General features: G+C 48.5%; 1 protein-coding gene across 1 annotated transcript in view; it reads right to left on the bottom strand.

Annotated features, from left to right (window-relative positions):
* Positions 1–20,819, bottom strand: part of ACSS2 (acyl-CoA synthetase short chain family member 2) — a 225,828-nt gene that overhangs the window by 128,356 nt on the left and 76,653 nt on the right. The window contains exon 4 of the mRNA XM_086964950.1: positions 14,778–14,881. Coding sequence (XP_086821076.1) covers positions 14,778–14,881 — 104 coding nt within the window. The remainder of the gene's footprint in view (positions 1–14,777; positions 14,882–20,819) is intronic.

The raw sequence follows: 20,819 nt of genomic DNA, 5'->3' as shown, positions 1-20,819 counted from the left end.
CTCTGAATATAACACCTGGGACACGTTCAATGCGGTTATTAGGGGTAAATGCATTGCGCTTAACTCGGCCCTTAATAAACAGCGCGCTAAAGAGAGGGAAGGCCTGGAACAGGAGCTATCGAAGGCCGAACAGACACACAAGCAGACTCTCACCAGGCAGATGCTGAGAGCACTCACGGCCCTTAGAGGCAAATTACGAGCCATATACAACAATAGAGCGGAGTTCACCCTCCTCAAATTGCGCAGCCTGGCCTATACACAGGGGGACAAGGTGGGGAAACATCTGGCCAGACAGTTAAAGGATAAGCGAGAGAGGGAATATATCGGGGGCATACGAGATAGTGCAGGGTACCTACAGCACAGGGATGAGGACAAGGCTGATCTCTTTGGGGAGTTCTATGCGTCCCTGTATACAGCGGACACCCCGGACACGGACCGTCAGGGCGCCTTCTTGAAGGACCTGCCCGTCCCTCAGGTGTCTCCGGAGTGGAACGACATCCTCGTAGCCCCTATCACCCTAGAAGAAGTCCTAGCGGCGATCAAATCCCTCAAGGCCCATAAAGCACCGGGGACAGATGGGTACACAGCAGTCTTCTATAAGACCTTTACCACCGAGATTGCGCCCCACCTGGTCCGCCTATTCAATTGCATGGCCACGGAGGGCAATTCAGCTGCCTCCATGTGCGAGGCGGTGATCTCGGTCATCCCCAAGCCAGGCAAGGATCCCTCCCACTGCGCCTCATATAGGCCCATTGCCCTCCTTAACGTGGACGCCAAACTTTACTCCTCTATCCTGGCCACGAGACTGGGCGACCTTATGCCCCTTATCATCCACCCCGACCAGTCTGGCTTCATCAAAGGGAGGCAAACCCACGACAACACTAGGCGCATCATCCTTTTAATAGAGAAGGCCAATAGATTCAAAATACCCGCAGTGTTGATCAGTCTGGATGCTGAAAAAGCATTCGACCGAGTGGATTGGAACTTCCTGTGGTCCACCTTGCAGAGGTTTGGATTCTCCCCTCACTTTATTACCATGCTCCAGGCCAAGTATAGGCACCCGTGCTCTAGGGTCTCAATCAATGGGGTGCAATCGGCCCCCTTTGGCCACTCCAGGGGGTCGAGGCAGGGTTGTCCTCTGTCCCCCTTACTCTTCGCCCTTAGCATAGAACCCCTGGCTATAGCGATCCGGGAACACCAGGGAATAGAGGGTCTACCCTTCACTGGTGAGGCCCACAAAATCTCGCTCTTCGCGGATGATGTCCTCCTCTCTCTGTCCAATCCGCTGGGTTCCCTCCCACATTTACAGGAGGTGCTCGCCTCCTTTGAGGGGGTAGCAGGCTTTAGAGTCAACCTGGTCAAATCCTCCATTCTCAACCTGACTCTTTCTCCAGCTGAGGCCTCGCAGCTTCGAGCGCTATCTCCACTCAACTGGGCGCCCTCCTCGTTAGAGTATCTGGGGGTCCAATTGACTCCCAGGCTCAACCAACTATATACGGCCAATTACCCTGAGCTCATCACCCGACTCCAACGAGAACTCTTCCGTTGGAAGCCGCTCTTCCTCTCCTGGTTGGGTCGCATACACGCCATCAAAATGACCCTCCTACCTAAATTACTCTATTTATTCCAAGCACTCTCTATAGAGCTGGAGGAGGACTTCTTCACGCGTCTCAAGACCATGCTCCTGAAGTTTGTATGGCGGGGGGAAGGGCACGTTTCTCCTTCTACATGCTAAGGCGTCCGCAGCGAGAGGGGGGGGGCGGGGCTTCCAGACCTTCGCCTCTACTATAAGGCAGCTCAATTGCGCATCCTGGTTGAATGGGCACAGATGGAGTCGGAAAAACACTGGCTCCATATGGACCGCAACGTAGCGGGCAGAACAATCTGGGATCTGATATGGCGCGCTAAGAAGGACAGACCCCTCAATGCGTACATCAGCACCCCAACACGCACTACCCTAAAAGTGTGGGACACTGTGGCTGAGAGGGAGGGCTGGACGTCCTTCCCATCGCCGCTCACCCCGATCCATTTCACCTCTTCCTTTCCTCCGGCGCTCCGAGAGGGGCCCTTCGATGCCTGGAGGACAGGGGGCTGTCTCGCACTCACGCACCTGTTCCACAACTACGACCCACTTACTTTTGACAACTGCAAGAGGGACTATGGGGTGGGGGACAGGGAGCGTTATCATCAAGCACAACTCCTTCACTGGGCCCTGGGTCCACAGGTTAGGGATGGTGCCACCAGACCTCTTACCTCACTCGAGTTATTCCTGCTCAAGGCCAAGTCCATGAAGGGGGCAATCTCGGTATTGTATAAGCTCCTACTCTCTACTGAGACTGCACCACGGCCACGCTATATGTCATGGTGGGAAGGTTTGGCGCAGCGGGACATTGGGGAGGAGGAGTGGAAACACCTATGGGCAGATATCTTTCACTTTAATCGCTCCACGAAACTGAGGGAGGCACACATAAAGGTAATGGCAGACTGGTACCTGTACCCGGCTAGACTGGCTAAGATCTTCCCAGGGACATCTGATAGGTGTTGGAGGGGGTGCGGACTACTGGGTGACTTCCAACACATATGGTGGGACTGCCCCTCCATTAGGCCGTTCTGGGAGGAGATCCTTGCTCAGGTAAAATCCATTTTAGGATATCCGGTCCCGACCACGATGGCAGAAGCACTTCTGGGCCTTAGGGACCCCCAGTTAGAGCACCAAACCAGGGCAGATAAAAGTATTATGTGGTTATGCTTGGGGGCTGCTAAACTAGCCATTGCAAAAGCTTGGAAACAGAGGGTGGCACCAGCGATGTCACTGTGGCAATCCCGCCTGTTACAACTGCTCAGCCTGGAACGCATGTCCGACATTTCCCGTGAGGACTTTAAGAACTTCGAGTATCGCTGTGGGCCACTGGTCTCGTTCCTCTCTAAGGGCCTCCCATCTGCGGTATGCCCCTCTACAATCAGGGCCTTACACTTGTTCCAGTTTTAGAAACAGTACACAGGCCTCAAGGGATGATGCGACACTGTAGGGCACTTTCACCACTGGGGGGGTTAGGGGAGGGCGGTTGGGGGAGGGGGGGGAGGGTAGTTGAGGGTCCTGGGGTTTATGTGTTGCGGGTAAAATGTCCACCTTTAGCGGTCCTGGCGCTCTGGGAACGCGAAAAGGGCAAAGGCTCTCACTGGTATGGCTGGAGCGTTGTGGTTGGGAGAGCCTGTCCTACACAGGAGTATTGTGATGCGCCATGGCACTGGGGGACTCTTCCTTCTGGACTTGGCTGAGACTCGACCCTGGCAGCCTGAGCGATGACTGTTATAGACTTACTGTGCGTGGACCAGGGGTGTCTTGAGTCGTGGTTAATTATTGACCCCTTAACCTGGCCAAGCTTTGAATGCAATGCTCCTTGTCTTATGGGCCCCTGCGTGGGCATGTTGGCGGTTTGTGCCCTGCTTTTTTTTTCGAATGTGGACAACAATAAAATCTGTTTACAAAAAAAAAAAATATTTCAGTCAGTCAGTCAAACACACCCTGTGATCTAGAGGGGTCTGCCACTCAAAATTTAACGTCAAGTTTAGGGAATTGTCTTTCTCCAAGGGGTGCATAATCCTCAGAGTGTTTGGCTGTAAACCTCTCTCTCCCATGTGCTCTTTATTATGGTATATTAAGGTGGTGCTCCAACCAGCCTCAGACTGAATGCTTAGCTATCAAGGCTTGAAAGGGTAAGTGACAATGTTTTTGTACTTGGATCCATGTGAGTGGGAGTTGGATGTGAGCATTTTTAACATTATGAAGACAGGAATAGGATGTTTCATTCTAAAAGAGAGATGTTATTTGTCACTCTAAAAACAATTCCCGGGCGACAGTGTATCCCTCACTTCCTAGTGAGCCCGCTCTGAGAGTATTTCAATGACGTTCAATGAGTTATAGAGTTATAGACTTTATTATTTCTCAGAAATCTAAAGATGTTTTTATCCAATGCTTGAAAAAGTGTGTGAAAAAAGACTATTGGAAGAGCCTTTTTGACCTGGGCAATGTTCAACCAGGGGTGTCACTGCAAGCAAGACATTTTTTAGGAGTGCCAAATTGGAGGATATCATGAATGCAGTTGATAGGTCAACAAATCTATGTTTAAACTGTATTTTAAACCAATATATGAGGTAGCTGCCAGGGTGGTATAAATGCTCAGATATTGCATAATATAGCCCTTCTTTCTTGCCACAGAAGCAGAATTTACCACACTATTCTATAGGAAAATCTAGATGCTACTAAAGACTCTCAGGTGAGTATTACACTGGCCGAACTTAAGACTGTTATACGGTGGTATGATTATTTGTATATTTTTACTATTGATGTCTTCATCATAATGTTGATAGCGTATTTGTCATCTATTGCTACATATCCTTTTTGTTTTGTGGGTCCCACCCAGACTTTCTGATAGGTTTCATGGTCTGCTTATACCTAGGTTCAGAGGGAAAAGTCTCTCCATTGGAGAAGGCGTTATGCTGAATCATGGAGTGAATGCAGATATTGAGCCTTAGTGCTGCCATCTGGTGTGGGGGCTAGGTAGACATGTCTGAATGCAAATAAAAACAGTTGGACAAGGAATATAATATAAATGTAAGGGAAGGACTGCATAATGATAACTATAGTCACACTTAGGCTCTTCAAGTTATTGTTATAAAATCTAGGCTTTCTTGTAAAATAGTATGGAAAATCTGGGTTTTAGAAGAAATGTTGCTGAACCTGCACAACTTGCCACCATCTTGTGGGAAGGATCAGACCTGCTTAGTACACTGCTAAAGTACTGGAGTATTTCCTGAGTGTCCCTTGAAAATCTATGGCTTTAAGGAAATTTATGTGAACATTGTGTCCTAAACTATGTGGTTTGGTGACACCTGTTAAACGGTTTCTGGCAGTTTTAGGATTCATTCCTTTCCCCTGAATCACATTGAGGAAACAAAGGCTTTCCTACCTCCTTTGTTCACTTGTCGGATATGTAATCCCTTCCAGCTTTAAATGTCACAAGCAACCACAGGCTGAGGCAGGTTCTAAAATGCTGGACATCACAGGCCTTCGACACTTTAAGGTAGATATCTCATCATGGGTATATGGTTTTAAGGTGATATCCTGACGGCAAACCGAAACTTTAAGTGTTTCATCTACAGATTAAATATTATTGGATAAAGAATCAATCTCTGAGAGCAGGGGTGTGAGACTACACTTGGAGTGGGAGCGGAGACACTCATTTTAATTTTCCATACTGTTGTCTGCTTGAAAGGAAGGAGATAAATCAGTTGAGTATCTCTTGGTGGCATACCCATATCAAAGCATAGGGTGGAGAAGAAGGCTTAGTGGACTGCAGTGCCAAGTATTGCTTGTAGGTCAGAAGAAGCTAGCAAACATAATCTCCATTATCAGTAATTCTAAGGATTGTCGTCATCCTTCTTAGTTTATGCATTTTCAATTTGGCAACAAGTGCATTACCCAGAATGCTTTAAGAAATTAGTCATGATCTATGTGTTCTTGCAGGTGAACAGCATCTGTCCTTGCCCAGATCCTTGCAATGAGGGGCAGATGGGAAATAGAAGATTAGTTGAAAAGTTCATCTAGGTCTTGTTGTGGTTCTGTTAGATGGGGGTGGGATTTTCCATAAAGGGAAGATGCCTTTTAGGGGAGAAGCTGTGATGTCAAGAACTGGAAAGACTGATTGATGTGATCTGGATCCATATAGTGAGACAGCACCATCGATAAGGCCAAGTTTTAAATTACACGTTACAAAATCGCATAAATAAAAAGGTAACGTATAAAGCAAAAATAGGTCAAATAAAAAAAACACTGTAAAAGACAGCTATTTATAGGTCACAAGAGTTCTGTTAAACATGAAGTAGAAACATAATAAAATAGAATAGCTATTCAGAAAATATGCTAGCATACTCTTAACGATCTATTAAATAGCTTAAAATAATTTAAATATACATTAGACCTAATTACAGAATAAAGTCTTTACAGAACCAAAGGCACTTGGCGCTGATCGGTACTCTCACAGTGTGAGGAGGCACTGAAAACACAGGCATATTAATTCAGATTTAAATATGCGCAAGGAAGATAATATCTTGATGTCTGGAGGGATAGAGCTCCAGACCTGGAGACACTGCTGGAGAAGAACTGCTTAACCGTCTTTAGAATTTGCTGGAGCAGAACATCTGCCAAAACTTACTGCTGTCCTGTGCACTGTATTTAGAGTGTCACTGACATCAATGTATTCAACACAACAAACACGACTCTGCCACATTCTGGTGGATATCTCAATTCACCAAACTCTAATTAAGGCCTTTTGCTTAAATTTGCTATGGCTTTGTCCCAAAGTGACACAAAGTGACGCAAAGCAACACATTGGCAATTACCTTCCAGAACAAAAGGTGCATTGCGATGGAAAGGTGACATTTTCTGAGCGCAAAAGGAAATTTGCACTGATTTGTTTGGCTTTGCATCACAGGGACGTTACTGTGGCGTCACTTGGGTGGATCAGGGTAAACATCCATAGGTTCTGATGCAAAGCCCGATCTACCAAGACAGCTAGACGGGGCTTCACCTAAAAAAATACACCTTCTTGAAGCAGGCAATAACAAAGGAAAATTTGATTTGTTATTTTTTAAAAACTCACACATTGGATGTGTGTTGAAGTGCACAACTTGTGGTATCTTGTGGTGTCTGGAGGAAACAGAAACTCACGATCCGCCAGAACCCTCCTGCTACGACCTGCACGCTTCCTGAAAAAAAAAACATACAATCGGGCTTTCTCTTAGGCCGCTCCAAGAATATGGAACTCTCTCCCGATCGCCATCAGAAGAATCCCTTCTCTGGCACGCTTCAAAAAGGAGGCCAAAACCTTCCTTATGGGTAAACTCCTCGGTTAAATGTTGCCTCCAACCAGCACAGAGACCCTGATCAACTCCCGACTAGCGCCTCCCCTCGGACTACCTAATCACCTCTCCAAGAAACCTGGGGACTTGTCTCGAGTAACTATAAAATGCAAACTTTACATACGTGTCCTCTATCCTTTATATATCCTGCACCCTGCCTCTCTTTATTTTTTGTATATTGTGTGATTCCAAGCCTATTGTACATTTCTATGATTCCTGTAAAGCTCTCTGATACCCTAACAGGTCAAGTTTGCGCTCTATAAAACACAAAAATATTTTTTTTTAAATAAACAACACACATCCAGTGCAGGAATCCTTGTATGGTTTCTAGTCTGAGGAATCGATACTGAAAGAGTATACTCCCAGTCCAAATCCTATGGTAGACAGCACACACTCACCTCTGCACCATGGTGCACGGCTGTAGGTAGCGCATGACAGTCTTATTAGAGTATAAAGACAAACAACAAGTACCCTGGTGGGAAAAGCTTACCTAATTTAGGAGTGACAAAAGAAAGAAACTAGCCAGCTGGTTCTAGAAAATCTTGGAACGGTCACCTCACCTGCAACTTATCGTGCCATTCTTCATCATATGCACCTAACCACACCCAAGTAGGTAAATATCACTCTGGTGAACACAGCCTGTAGGGAGAGTTCTTACATAAGAATTTTGCTGGAGTGGTGCAGCGGATCCAGATAAAAATATCTCAAGCTTATACCCAAAGGATTCTTCCTTTATTGGTTTGGGAGCCTTCAATATCATTAAAAACAGCAAATCTAGGTGTAAAACTAGAGCAATACGGGTTTTGGAGCTGGTGGCAGCGTATGTGAATTTTTCATATGAGTTGTGCATAGTCTTGATCCAATGAGGGCATCGCATATTTCAAAAGACAACAACCATCCATTATTAGTGTTCACACAAATTTATTACAAAATACATTTTTAGTCATCAAAACAACCCCTCTTTTTTAATCACATAAAAAAGGTTGGGAAATGTTTTCACATAGCATGCTCAACAGAGCGGAGAGGCACTCCAGGTGGACAACAGCAGGGTGACGCTTTTCCCGGATTACACGTATGACACGAAGAAATTGCGGGCCTCTTTCTTGTGGCTCAAAAAAGAACTTCGAGCAGAGGGTCTGGCGTATTCCCTTCTGTCTCCGGCCAAACTCAGGGTGGTGGTGGACGACAAGGCGCTTTTCTTCCACAACTCGGCAGACGCCTGGGCATGGTGGGACACGTACAAAGCCGGCACAGATGGGGCGAAGCATAGAGCCGAAGACGAACGGACCCAGCAGCCGACTCGAAAATCGCAGAGGATTCGGAAGCGTCGTCAGAGAGCCAAGAAACCGACGGAATCGCAGACTGAAGGCGAGAGGAAGGCCGCGCTGCAAGCGGTAATGGAACTGTCGGGAACTACAAGATCCAGATCGTGCGACAGCTCGGAGGCAGAGGGCCCAGTTACTGGCTCAGAAGCAGAACAATCGGGCTTGAACAGTGTTAAGGGCCCGCCACAGACGTCGGGAGGCCTTATGGACGAATGATATTGGAGATGCCCAATGTCGGGATGGTAAGGCGCCTGGGGTGTACCTTAGCTGGCAAATGGCGACGAACACTGAGAGAGGGATGGAACTCTGGACTCACATGGGGGGATCATGGGTTGGGGGTCATGGGACTAGGTTGACCACCTTCGGAGCCGCGCAACGCCTTTCGGGCCCATAAGGCCACCGTAGTGTCGACTGCGGTTTAGTCGGGTTGTTGGGGGTAGGACGCTAGGTCCTCAACAAGTTTGGATGGGAGCTGCGCTTGCTAGGCTGGGCCCTGTTCTGGGGGGAGGGCGCTTAGAGTAGTTGGGGGTGCTCGAGGCGGGGTGGGTGGGGAGGGGGGTTCTGTTGCGTTGGGACTGGGGGGGTGAGTGTGACCCTGTGTGCCGGGCAGGACACCGTTACTGGACTTTGCAGTACATCATGGGATTATGGCTCATAATGGACATGTGAAGTGTTTAACCTGGAACGTGAGGGGTCTGCACACGATGGCACGGAGGCATAAAATACATGCATACTTGGTCCAGAGAGGGGTGCAGATAGCGCTGCTGCAGGAAACGCATCTGACAAAACAGGAGGGTATAGCGCTACAGCGAAGATGGAGGGGACAATTATTTCACACCACATATTCCGCATTCGCCAGGGGAGTGCTGATTTGGGTGCGGGCGGGGACTCCTTTCCAAGTCAATAAGCACATCATAGACCCGGAGGGCAGGTTCGTAGCAGTGGAAGGGAAACTAAAAGGCAAGGATATAGCGCTCTGCAGTGTGTATGCGCCTAACATAGACCAGGTGTCCTTTTTTACCAAACTTTCTGGCGCTCTAGCAGGGTTCTTAGCTGGTCCCATCATAATGGGAGGGGGATTTCAACTCAGTAACCGATGTGGAGCTGGATAGATCTCATCCGCCACTAGGGACGTCTCCCATGCACCGTCTAGCGAAGCGTAGGGTGCATTGGCAGGAGAGTTGGGAACTCCAAGATGCCTGGCGGGTGCATCACCCAACGATGAGGGATTATTCCTTCTACTCTGGGCTACACGACCTCCATGTCCGCTTGGATACCTTCTTGTGCTCCTCACAGGTGTTACCGGCGGTTTCCAACTCGGAATACCTGGCACGCACGATCTCCGACCACAATCCCCTACTGCTGACCCTCAATTGGATGACTGAGACGTCGCGGGTCTCGACGTGGCAACTGAGGCCGGACACGCTGGATGACTTGGTGTTCAGGGAGGCGCTGGGGGACCGGATCACGTGCTACTTCGAGGAGAATGAGGGCACGGCATCGACTAGAGCATATGAGTGGGACACCTTTAAGACAGTTGTCAGGGGCCATTGTATAGGGAAGTGCACGGGGGCTCGCAGAACGTTGTTGGATGACCTGGAAAGTGCAGAAACAACTTTGCGTGCCGCTGAGAAGGAGCGCCCCAACCGCCCGGAGTTACAAGGGACGGTGAGTGCTGCCAAAGAGGCGGTGGCTGTGGAGATGGAACGGCTTCGCTGTTTCGACCATGAATCCTACTTGGCAAGGGCGCACACGGAGGGGGATAAAGCGGGGACGTTGCTGGCCTATTTGGCCAACCCCACAAGACGGAGCCACCCTATTTTAGCCATTGAAGGGGAGGACGGTCTAGATCGCCACACCCAGGCGGAGATCTTGGAGCGCTTCCGCTCATACTACGAGACGCTCTATGTGAAGTGCTCGAGGGGCGGGAGACTGAGATAGCCGCTTTCCTGGAGGGCCAGCAGCTGCCGCGCTTGGAACCAGAACAGGAGGAGGCTCTGGGCAGGGGCATAGAACTGGGCGAGATACGGAGTGCGGTGAAGGAGATGGCCCGAAACAAAACTCCGGGTCTGGATGGGCTTCCTGTCGAATTCTATAGCAAGTATATTGATCAATTAGCCCCGAGGCTTCAGGTGGTGTACAATGAGGCTAAGGCTCGGGGGGGGGCTGCCTGCATCCATGTGCGAGGCGCTCATGATTCCGCTTTTGAAGCAAGGTAGAGAGAGCAAACACCCAGCCTCCTACAGGCCACTGTCCATGTTGACGGTGGACTACAAAATCCTGAGTACCATCTTGGCGACCAGGTTACTGCAGCACATGACGACGTTGGTCCACAGTGACCAGTCTGGCTTCATTCCCGCCCGCAACACGACTGCTAACATACGTCGATTGATTCGCCTGCTGGGGGAATCGTGGCCCGCCACGCACACGCCGGTGGTCCTGTCGATCGACATAGAAAAAGCATTCGATAGCCTGGAGTGGAAATACCTATACAAGGTTATGCAACACTTCGGCCTTGGGGACGGGTATATACGTTGGACGAAAGTCCTATACGCCTCGGCGGTTGCACGGGTGCGGGTGGGCCCCCTTGTGTCGGACCCGTACCCAGTTGGTCGAGGCACTAGGCAGGGATGTTCCCTATCTCCCCTGCTGTTCGCTTTGGCGATTGAACCTTTCGCGGCGGAAGTCAGGAAGGGGCTTTCTTTCACGGGCTTGACTTATCGAGGACAACCACACCTTATCTCACTGTACGCTGATGATCTCCTGTTATATCTGTAAAACCCGAGGGAGGCACTGGAGGGGCGGAGAGACTCCTGGTGGCCTTTGGCAGACTGTCTGGGCTGCGGGTGAATTGGCCTAAATCATGCCTATTCCCGCTACGCCGCGGTGAACCGGCACCTATTATCCGAACACAGCTGGCCTGGGCGCCAGATTGCTTGAAGTATCTGGGAGTGTACATATACCACAAGGCTATGGACCTGCTGGAGGGCAACGTGGGTCGCTGTATACGGGCGCTACGTGGTAATATGACCTTCTGGTCTACCCTCCTGCTGTCGGTCACGGGACGCATATCCCTGGTGAAAATGATAGCCCTGCCGCGCCTCCTCTATTACTTTCGCACGCTGCCTGTCTGGATACCCAGGTCGACCTTCCGGCAGCTGAGATCTTTATTGATCTCCTTCCTCTGGGGTACGGGCAGGCGCAGAATTGCTTTGACAACGCTGCTCCGGCCGAAAGATGAGGGGGGCCTGGCGGTCCCTGACTTTGAGTTATGCTATCTGGCGGCGCAGCTGCAGACCTTCACGCAGGAGGTGGCGCGGGCGTACCGAGGACCAGAGGAGGACAGGGAGGCGGGCGCCCCCCGCCATGTACTAGCGTTCATCACTTTACAGAAGAAGTTGTTCCTTAGGGATCTGTCGCTGGAAGAGCAGACGTACAGACTCTGCTGGAACCGGGCACAGAAACAGGCCGGGGTGCGACGCATGTATGCGCCTGAGATACCCCTCGGTATGATAACGGCACTCCCGCATGGGGGCAACTGGTCGAGGCTACAGGGATGGGAAGAGGCAGGACTGCAGATACTGGGAGACCTATATGAGGACGGGGAACTGATCCCCTACCAAACGCTGCAGGACCGCTTCGACCTTCCGAGGGGGGACTTTCTAATGCACGCAGCTATAACACGCGCGATGCAGGCACACTGGGGGGAGGGGACTCAAGAGCCCCCGACCTCAATGGCTTGTCAGTACACAATGATGGCGGCCGGTACGTATAAAGCGGTGACGTGCCTCTATTCGCGAATGTCACGCGAAACGTTGCAACCCCTAACCACGCTGAAGGAGGCTTGGGAGCTGGAACTGGGGAATGAGATCCCCGATACCACATGGGCACAGATAGTGCGGCGGGTGAGAAAGAGCACAAGGAACGCCAGTTTTCAGCTAATTCACTTTTATGTACTGCATAGGGCCTATCTCACACCCAGGAGGATTGAAAAGTACTTCGGAGTGGCGGATGCGGCATGCACCAGGTGCAACACGATAGGGGCAGACCTGGGCCATATGCTCTGGGATTGCGCACATTTGCGGGACTACTGGAGGGAGGTTATTGAGAGCTTGAATACGGTTACCGACCGGGAATTACAAATCTCCAAGGCTGTGGGCTTGTTACACTGGTTCCCGCATACACCCAAGAATAGGATCTCGAGCAAGTTTGTGGATATAGGTCTGCTCTTAGCTAAAAGAGAACTGACGAGGAACTGGAAGTCGAAACGATGCCCAACGCTGCGAAGGTGGACCAATGAAATGTATAAATGGGCTGCGAGTGAAAGCACGCTCAGGTATCAATTGGCCCGCCGCAGATCAGACGACAGGGCCCTGGAAGCGGCCATGGAGTGGGAGATGTTAGTGCAGGCTCTCAGGGACAGCACGCTAGAAGATGAGGACAGCCTCTCTGAGTCGAGTGTAGTAGTACCCAATCACTAAGCAGTTGCACATTCCCAACACGACATCACCACTCCTGATTGCACACACACAGGTACTTTAAGGCAGGGCTTAGGCGCAGGGTCGAGCACTCAGGGGGAGGGTTCAGTTGAAGTAGGTGGGGAGTTGGGCAGAAGGGAGGGGGGCTGGGGGGGGGGGGGGGAGAGGTGGTTGGAGGGATGAGGGGCGAAAATATTCAAAAGCAGGTTCGATTACTCCGAATGAACCAGTAGTCATATGTGCATGATGGCAAGCAGGTTGACCCACTGACTGACGGCGCCCGACCCCCGGGTTGTGGGCTAAATGGCTGTGTATACCATAATACGGAAGGAGGTCGGGCGAGGCGGTGCCCGTGGGGTTGAAACATTGTACATTGTGAAATGCACCTTTTCCTGCAATCAAAACGGTTTAAAAAAAAACAGAGCGGAGAGGCACAGGAAGTGTGAGGACTGGGGCAGTAAGTGCTAAAGAGATGGAGCCATGCTATGGCAGGGTGGTAGGGTATAGATGTTCAGGATGGGAAATCCAGGGACAATGGAGGCTGACTGCTCCTAAGTGGTGAAGGCAGTATGGCCCAGAGAGAAGAATTACTTGTCCCTTGAACTGGTTTAAACATATAGATATTAAAGTAAAATTGAACAGAACATCGGTTCAGAATAGTGACATTTAAATTGAGTGCTAGAAACACTGTATACAAATTACGTTTTTAATTAATATTTTTTTTCTTGCTGCAATATATGGCATGCACTGTTTAAGTATTCCAGGCCTCAAATTGCAATTTCTTAAGACATATTTGTATTGAAAACGCTGCACTGTGTGCTGTATGATTAATAACTCAAATACACCATCAGGCACTCATGCAGGGCACCAGAACATAGTAAATAAATGCAGGCTTGCAAGTAGTGAAGGATCCCAGCCACATTCAACTAAACAGGTATAAGTCAAACTACTCAATCGATCAATCTGGATTTATAAAGCACTGCTAATCACCCGATAGGGTATCCTGGAGCTCACAGGCCCCAGAGGCTTATTCCGACAGCCAGGTCTTGAGGGGCATTCGGAATTCCAGAAGAGAGGGACAGGAACTGGAGAACACAGGGAGGTGCATGCAAGGTGTCCAGGTGCCTACTGAGCCCTCTTGTCTAGAAGTTTAACCGCATGACCGCTAGCGGTTTTCACGCTGAGCGCTGAGATTTTAAAAATCCCGCGTTACGTGACAAGGTCAACTCGTCACACGCACAGCGCAGGTAACGCCCATGACGTGTTGACCTTGTCACACGCATCGAAGGGGTTAACTACAAAGGCCTTGCACTGACACCAACCATCATTCTTCGGCAAAGCCTAGTGTTGACAAGGTACCTTAGCTACAGGAGGAGGTACAAAATATCCCTGGTCCTGCAGACTGTAGTCTTGTTTAAGAGCAGACAGAGTGCAGACCCCTACCCAGTCATGTAAGCCCACTAATGAAAAACACAGTGTGGCTTAAAATGCAAAAAAAAAGGAAGAGGGGCACAGGTGACTGCACAGTGCATGCACCTGTGTTCTCACACTCTCCGTTAAGGGAAGAGCTGCCAAAAATGAGGGGGTTTCTATCTAGAACATGTAGCATAAAATGAGGGTCTTTCATTCCAGTCCACCTTCCATTCCAGTTCACCTTTCATCCCCTACATGTTTCTGTGGAAAAGTTGGCTCTATACTGTGCCACAGGAAAAGTAAGAAAAAGAATGGCATGGAAAAATGAAATGAGAACCAAAAGCAAACAGGATAACATTCTAACAATTCAAGAAGGACTACTGGAAAGTGTTGCTGGGTGAACTTAGAGAAAGTTTAAATTGACAAACAGTACTATAAGAGATTTATTATTGTCATGTACCAAGTTGAAAAATGCACTGTGGCTCAAAACCCAAAACGTTACTTTACAAAGACCTTCTAATTGTGACTTCTTTCATGAACTGATGAGCACAGAATGTACAAAGTAATTTCTCCTCCAAGGCATCCTAAGCCATGGAAGCTCTGCTTGAGGAAGGGCTGGTAGCCCAGTGCATGTACTTACCACGATGGAATGGACTGCGCCTATTCGTGCGCACGCCAGCATGGCATACACCAGCTCAGGGATCATTGGCAAATAGATTGCCACTCGGTCTCCTTTTTTCACCCCTAAATGGATAGAAATAGAAGACACCCTCAGTAAGTGACATTTCACAGCACGTTCCCTTTGTAAAGCCTGATGATGCCAACATGACAGGTTTGTATATTTATGAGAGAGAGAGAAACAAAGTACGACACAGTGTATCCCAGTGCTACCTCCCCCGTTCGTTCCAGTTTCTGTCATTACTGGCGCATAAGAGCCCTAACACATAGGGTTAATAATGATAGTGAACATCACATCCCAGTACAAAACGCGGACTACCTTGCATGAATGCCGATATCGCCTCACCACTCGTCCCACAGCAACCTCACCAATTGCTGGGACTGTACAGGGGGCCATACGACCCGATGCCATCCAGTTTCATGTTCAGCTGTAAAATTTATGGAATACTTCTTTTTTTTGTATTAATGTCACCGATACTGATGTGATGTACTTAATCTAAGAAAATGCCAATAAAAATGATCTTGTAAAAAAAATATGAGAGAGAGAGAAAGAAAGACAGAAAGAGGAAAACAAGGCGAGAGAGGAAAATAATGCTACTGATTGTTTCAGCCACAGGTATTATTGCTCTTCTTTGTTTTAAAGTGGCCACAAAAGTGGCTCATGCCAGAAATCTGTCATGAAAACCACGAAGTACAACACTAAGCCATTAGTCTCAATCTGCAAAGATAATAGAGTTGATTTAAACGTTTCTGGAAGGTGATCCCATTAACATCAATGGACGACAGGATTTGACTGACCACAAGGGACACAAGAAAAGCCCCCAGTGTTTCAGAGCTGGACAAGCTAAGGAATCCTCGGGCGCTCCAACTCTGAAAACAACTGTTAGTGGCACACCCAATTTTGTAAGTGCACACTAAAAAAAATATTTCTGTTTAGTCAATATATTTGGAAACCTGAGCTGATGTATTGTTGTGTCCCACGTTTACTAAAATGCAGATCGAGCAAATTACTGGTATACAATGTTCTGCCAGGCTGCCGGTAGATCAAAGCACAGCACTAACAGAGGTGGACCTTTTTAGGTCTGGTGTTAGCCAAGACCTTTTGTTGTTATTAAAACTGTATGCATATTATGCTTCCTTACAAGGTCTTTCACCCATCCCTCTTCGTTCATTGGCCTGTTGTGTCATTCACAGTTTCTTCCACCCACTACAGCATACAGCGTGAAACTGTGGGTCAGCCCACTTCAGTCATTGGCCAACTTTGCAGTGCGCAGTGCATGAGGATATGTTGCCCTTGACACGCACAAAGTAGTTCCCTTCAGTGCCAGAGACTAGTATGCCAATGTGCGGTTGATTTTGCTTTTAGGCAATCTTGTGCAACAGTAAAGTTTTGCAAAAACCATGACAAAATATGCATCGACAGTCGACATTGACATGTGCTTGGCAGCCAACAAAAGAACTATTACCGTTGCCACTGCTTGTTTAGGAGGGTGAGCAAGGTCTGAGATTCATTTGGCTCTTTGGGAGGAGAATGGTGACTCCCTCCAAGGTGTGTGACGCCTTCCACGTGAGGGTGAGGTGAGTGAGGTGAGAAACAAACCCAGGTTAATAATTATTAAGATTTATTTCTAGCTGTATTATGGAATGATCTAAGGACGTCGCCAGCTATTTACAGCGACAGCCACTAAAAATATTATAGAACCGGGTTGTTAAGTGAGGGCGTTACACAGTGTCCTGGAGAAAGGACGGACAGGCCGCTGGAACATTTGTTCCTGGGAAACATTAATCTGCCTTATTTCGTTTGAATCATCGTCAAGCACGTTTGCTGCTCGGTGCAGAGATCAGTACGAAGGTTTCTTCACGGGAAGTTTACGTGATCAGCCCCTCGCAGGCTCTCCATTTTGTCGAATACAGAAACAAACATGAGTGAATCATTAAACATCCCTCCTCGCGCTTGCCTCTGCGCTATTTCTCTGCCGCACTCAAACTCCTGTTCCAAGCTCGCTCGCTCCCCCCCCCCCTCTCTCTCTCTCTCTCTCTCTGTCTCTCTCTCTCTCTCTCAGTCCCTTTCTCTGTGTCTCGCGCTCTCTCTGTCTCTCTCTCTCTGTCTTTCTCTGTGTCTCTGTCTCTTTCGCTCTCTGTCTCTCTCTCTCTAAGTCCCTTTCTCCGTGTCTCGCGCTCTCTCTCTCCGTTCCTCCCTCCCCCACCCCTCTATCTCTCTCACTCTCTATCTCTCTCGCTCTCTCTCTCTGTCTATCTCTCTCTCTCTCTCTATCTATCTCTCTCTCTGTGTCTCTCGCTCTGTCTCTTGCTCTCTCTCTCTATGTCTCTCTCTCTCTGCCTCTCTCTCTCTCTCTCTGTCTCTCTCGCTCTTTCTCTCTCTGTCTCTCTCGCTCTTTCTCTCTCTCTCTCTGTCTCTCTCTCTCTGTCTCTCTCGCTCTTTCTCTCTCTGTCTCTCTCTCTCTTTCTGTCTCTCTCTCTCTCTCTGTCCCTTTCTCTGTGTCTCGCGCTCTCTCTCTCTCCCCGTTCCTCCCTCCACCCCCCTCTCTCTCTGTCTCTCTCGCTCTCTCTCTCTCGCTGTCTCTCTCGCTCTCTCTCTCCAAGTCTCTTTCTCTGTCTTACGCTCTCTCTCTCGCTCTCTGTCTCTCTCGCTCTCTCTCTCTCTCTCTCTCTCTCTCTCTCTCTCTCTCTAAGTCCCTTTCTCTGTCTCACGCTCTCTCTTTCGCTCTCTGTCTCTCGCTCTCTCTCTGATTCTCTCTCTGTCTCTCTCTCTAAGTCCCTTTCTCTGTGTCTCGCGCTCTCTTTCTCTCCCTTCCTCACTCCCCCCAACCCTCTGTCTCTCTCTCTCTCCCCCGTGGTATTCCTTCTTCTCAGCAGGCCCACTCTCGTGACATGGACACTGTAAGGGCGGGTCTGCCAGACAGCGGCGATTAATCGGCATAGAAGGCTTTCTTGTGAAAGCCACAGCTGCACGATGGTAAAATAAATATTTTCTCACCTAAAGGCTTGGCCTGAGAGCTGAGCTAACAGTGCCCCACTCAGCAGCAAGATAACACACAGCCTGTGTGCTGTTTCACGCCGTTATCCTGAAAAACACTGTGCAATTATGTCTGGAGATTGCATTGAAGAGAACTGAAGCGTACCCGGGAAAGGAAAAGATAATATTGGAGAGAAGAGAGGCCTAACAATTAGAAAGAAAAGTCAGATATCTGAATATGGTATTGGAAAGATGTCAGGTCCACCCAGCTAAAGAAAAGTTTAAATGTTCGGAGATAGTAGTGGCGAGAAGCGAGGCCTGACCAGTCAAGGCAACGTTTAGTTGCCAGGAGACAGTATTGCAGAGACCGAGGCCTAAATAATGGAGATAGGGTCTTACTACAAAGGGGTATGTTACAGCAAACTCTGAACTCAGGATAAGAGACATATTCTCTACCCCCTGTATATAATCCCAGTCTTGATTTATTATAGTTTGGTGCAAATATCAAAGTTAGACCTAGTTCTTTATTCTTGCGTCCTAATAATATGTCACACTGAGTATTATTCTTGATCACTTCAGAGATTTATGACTGTAGAAAAATATTTTTAAAACAACATAATTGTATTATATTATATAATGTAAATGTGATTCTTTTTATTTAAGACACTCCAATAAGGGAACACTTCCTACTCTACAGAAACATGTGTGACACTCCCCTTATTCGAACAGGGGTGTTTATCTTAAGAAATATTTCAACAATCATACAATTTCCCAACATTTGCGATTGAGTTTCCAATCTGTAAGCCCACACATCTTGCTCACACTTGTTTCTAGAGTATTCATCACATTAGACACATTCAGTTGCCTTCCATTTACCACAACTGCATTCAATGGAGATTACACATATTCTTAAATAATTTGCTTCATGCTCAGTTGCAGGAATTATAGAAGTGTCCAATGTTAACGTGTTGTGTACCTCACTGATCCCAGCAGAGTAAGTTCCATTTTACACAGTTTTCATCCATGACCTTAATTTCCCCCATAGTCCTTATTACACTTAATTTAAAATACAGTGTTTGAGGTATTGAGGGATTAAACAAAGTCAACATTTAGAAAGGTGACAGAATGTCGTGATCGTGACGAGCTGGAAGGCTCGAGTAAGGAAATATCGCGGCAGCACTACATCTCCCAGAAAGCTCCAGGGCGAGACGAAACAATCTCCGCCCCCAGAGAGAGTATAAAAACACTTCCGTCACAAACCCAAGTTGCTTGTCAATCCTTCCGGTTACCTGATCGTGTATGGACCTAGCCTTCGTAGAACTGTGAATGCGCGGACGCTTGCCTTCCCGCTTTGGACGCCGAGAGCAACGGGTGCGCGGACGCTTGCCTTCCCGCTTTGGACGCCGAGAGCAACGGGTGCGCGGACGCTTGCCTTCCCGCTTTGGATGCCGAGATACTTTGGATATTTTCGTAAGTAACGATCTGGTCTCCTTATTAGTTAGCACGGCCGTGCTGCCTGAGAGTAGGAAATTGATGCCAACGAGTTTTGTATGGTATATCTCTCTTTACCTATCTCTTCCGAACGATATCCTTTTTCGATAGTGACTAGAACTACTCGAAGGGGAAAATCGCCTTTCTACACCGTTGGTGTAGCTAACTGTGACTAAAACAGAACCCGTTTACAGCTTGAATCCGAGTCCTCGTTAATTCCCGACTTTGGGGACAAATCAAGCGGTAATCAACCGTAAGTGAATCCTTGGTTAAACTTGTGTATGTTTGCTTGTATCCCTTATCCTCAGAGCACTACTAACCTGTGTTCTTGCATTTACAGACCTTGTTGTGCCTTGAAGTCCTCCGTTGCCATAGACCAGATCTTGAGGGGTGTCTTCACAACAACCTTCCCGGCTTAACTCCCCTTCCCTTTACCTGGAGGACTACCTGTCTCCGGTGCGTACCTCCACCGGAGAGGGTCAGTGTTATCGGGTATAGGGAAGACTATCTTCACTCCGTGGTCCCTGCTGGCTAGACCCCTAAAGGTTAGTGGCTTGTGTTTTGTTCTCTTGTGTTGTTTATCTGCCGCTAAACCTTGACAGATTGACAAGCCCAAGGAAAAAGACCAGCCTGGGCCATGGATACTAATGCTGCCTTGACCTCGTTGCTCGAGGGATTTAGTGTACTCCAACAAGAAGTACATGCTTCCCGAGTGGAAAATCAAGAGCTCAGAAAAGACATGAATACCATGCGTAGAGAAGTCGCTGGTATGTCCCGCAGAAATCCCGGGGGTGGGTCGTATATTAGAGAAGCTACGCTTCCTCCTCCTGGGCAAACCCTATCCCAGCCATCAACCCCGATAGCTTCAGGGGGGGGGTTCTTTAATCCCCATGCCGTACCTTCATCCTCCACAGACCACAATCCTACAGTGCACATCATCCAGAATACAGGAATACCTTTGGCTGCCCCAGAGAGGTTTTACGGCGATCCTAAGAGGTTTGAGACCTTTTTAAACCAGTGTCGTCTCCACTTCTTATGCAAACCAGCCGTGTTTCAAGATGATGCCGCAAAGACCGCATTTATGATGTCTTACATGGGAGGGAATGCGGCGAGCTGGACTATTCCGTTGATGGAAAAGAACGATCCCGTTCTACATCGATTCCCAGACTTTTGTACAGCCTTAAGGAAACTTTTTGATCGCAAAACTCATATGTTGTCGTTAGACAAAGAACTCCTGACGTTGCGACAAGGGTCACAAGATCTACTGGCGTACATCACCTCATTTAATCGACTCTTAGCCGAAACTGACTGGCCGCAAGAAAAAAGGACCTCGTTGTTCTACCAGGGCCTTCGGAGCGAACTGAAAGATGTCCTGTCACAGGTAGTCCAATTACCCGCTACATGCGAAGAACTCATCGACCTCACTGTACAATTGGACCATCGGCTCCTGGAGAGGAAAGGAGATCGAAACAGGGGTGATGGACGCGGATGGTATCCGAGATTCAAGCTCCCCTCCGAAGATCACACCAAAAGCGT

This window comes from Lissotriton vulgaris, chromosome 4_1 (assembly GCF_964263255.1).
Source record: "Lissotriton vulgaris chromosome 4_1, aLisVul1.2, whole genome shotgun sequence".
Taxonomy (NCBI): Eukaryota; Metazoa; Chordata; class Amphibia; order Caudata; family Salamandridae; genus Lissotriton; species Lissotriton vulgaris.
The sequence above is the reverse complement of the archived record's forward strand: the minus strand, read 5'-3'. Positions and strand labels throughout refer to the sequence as shown.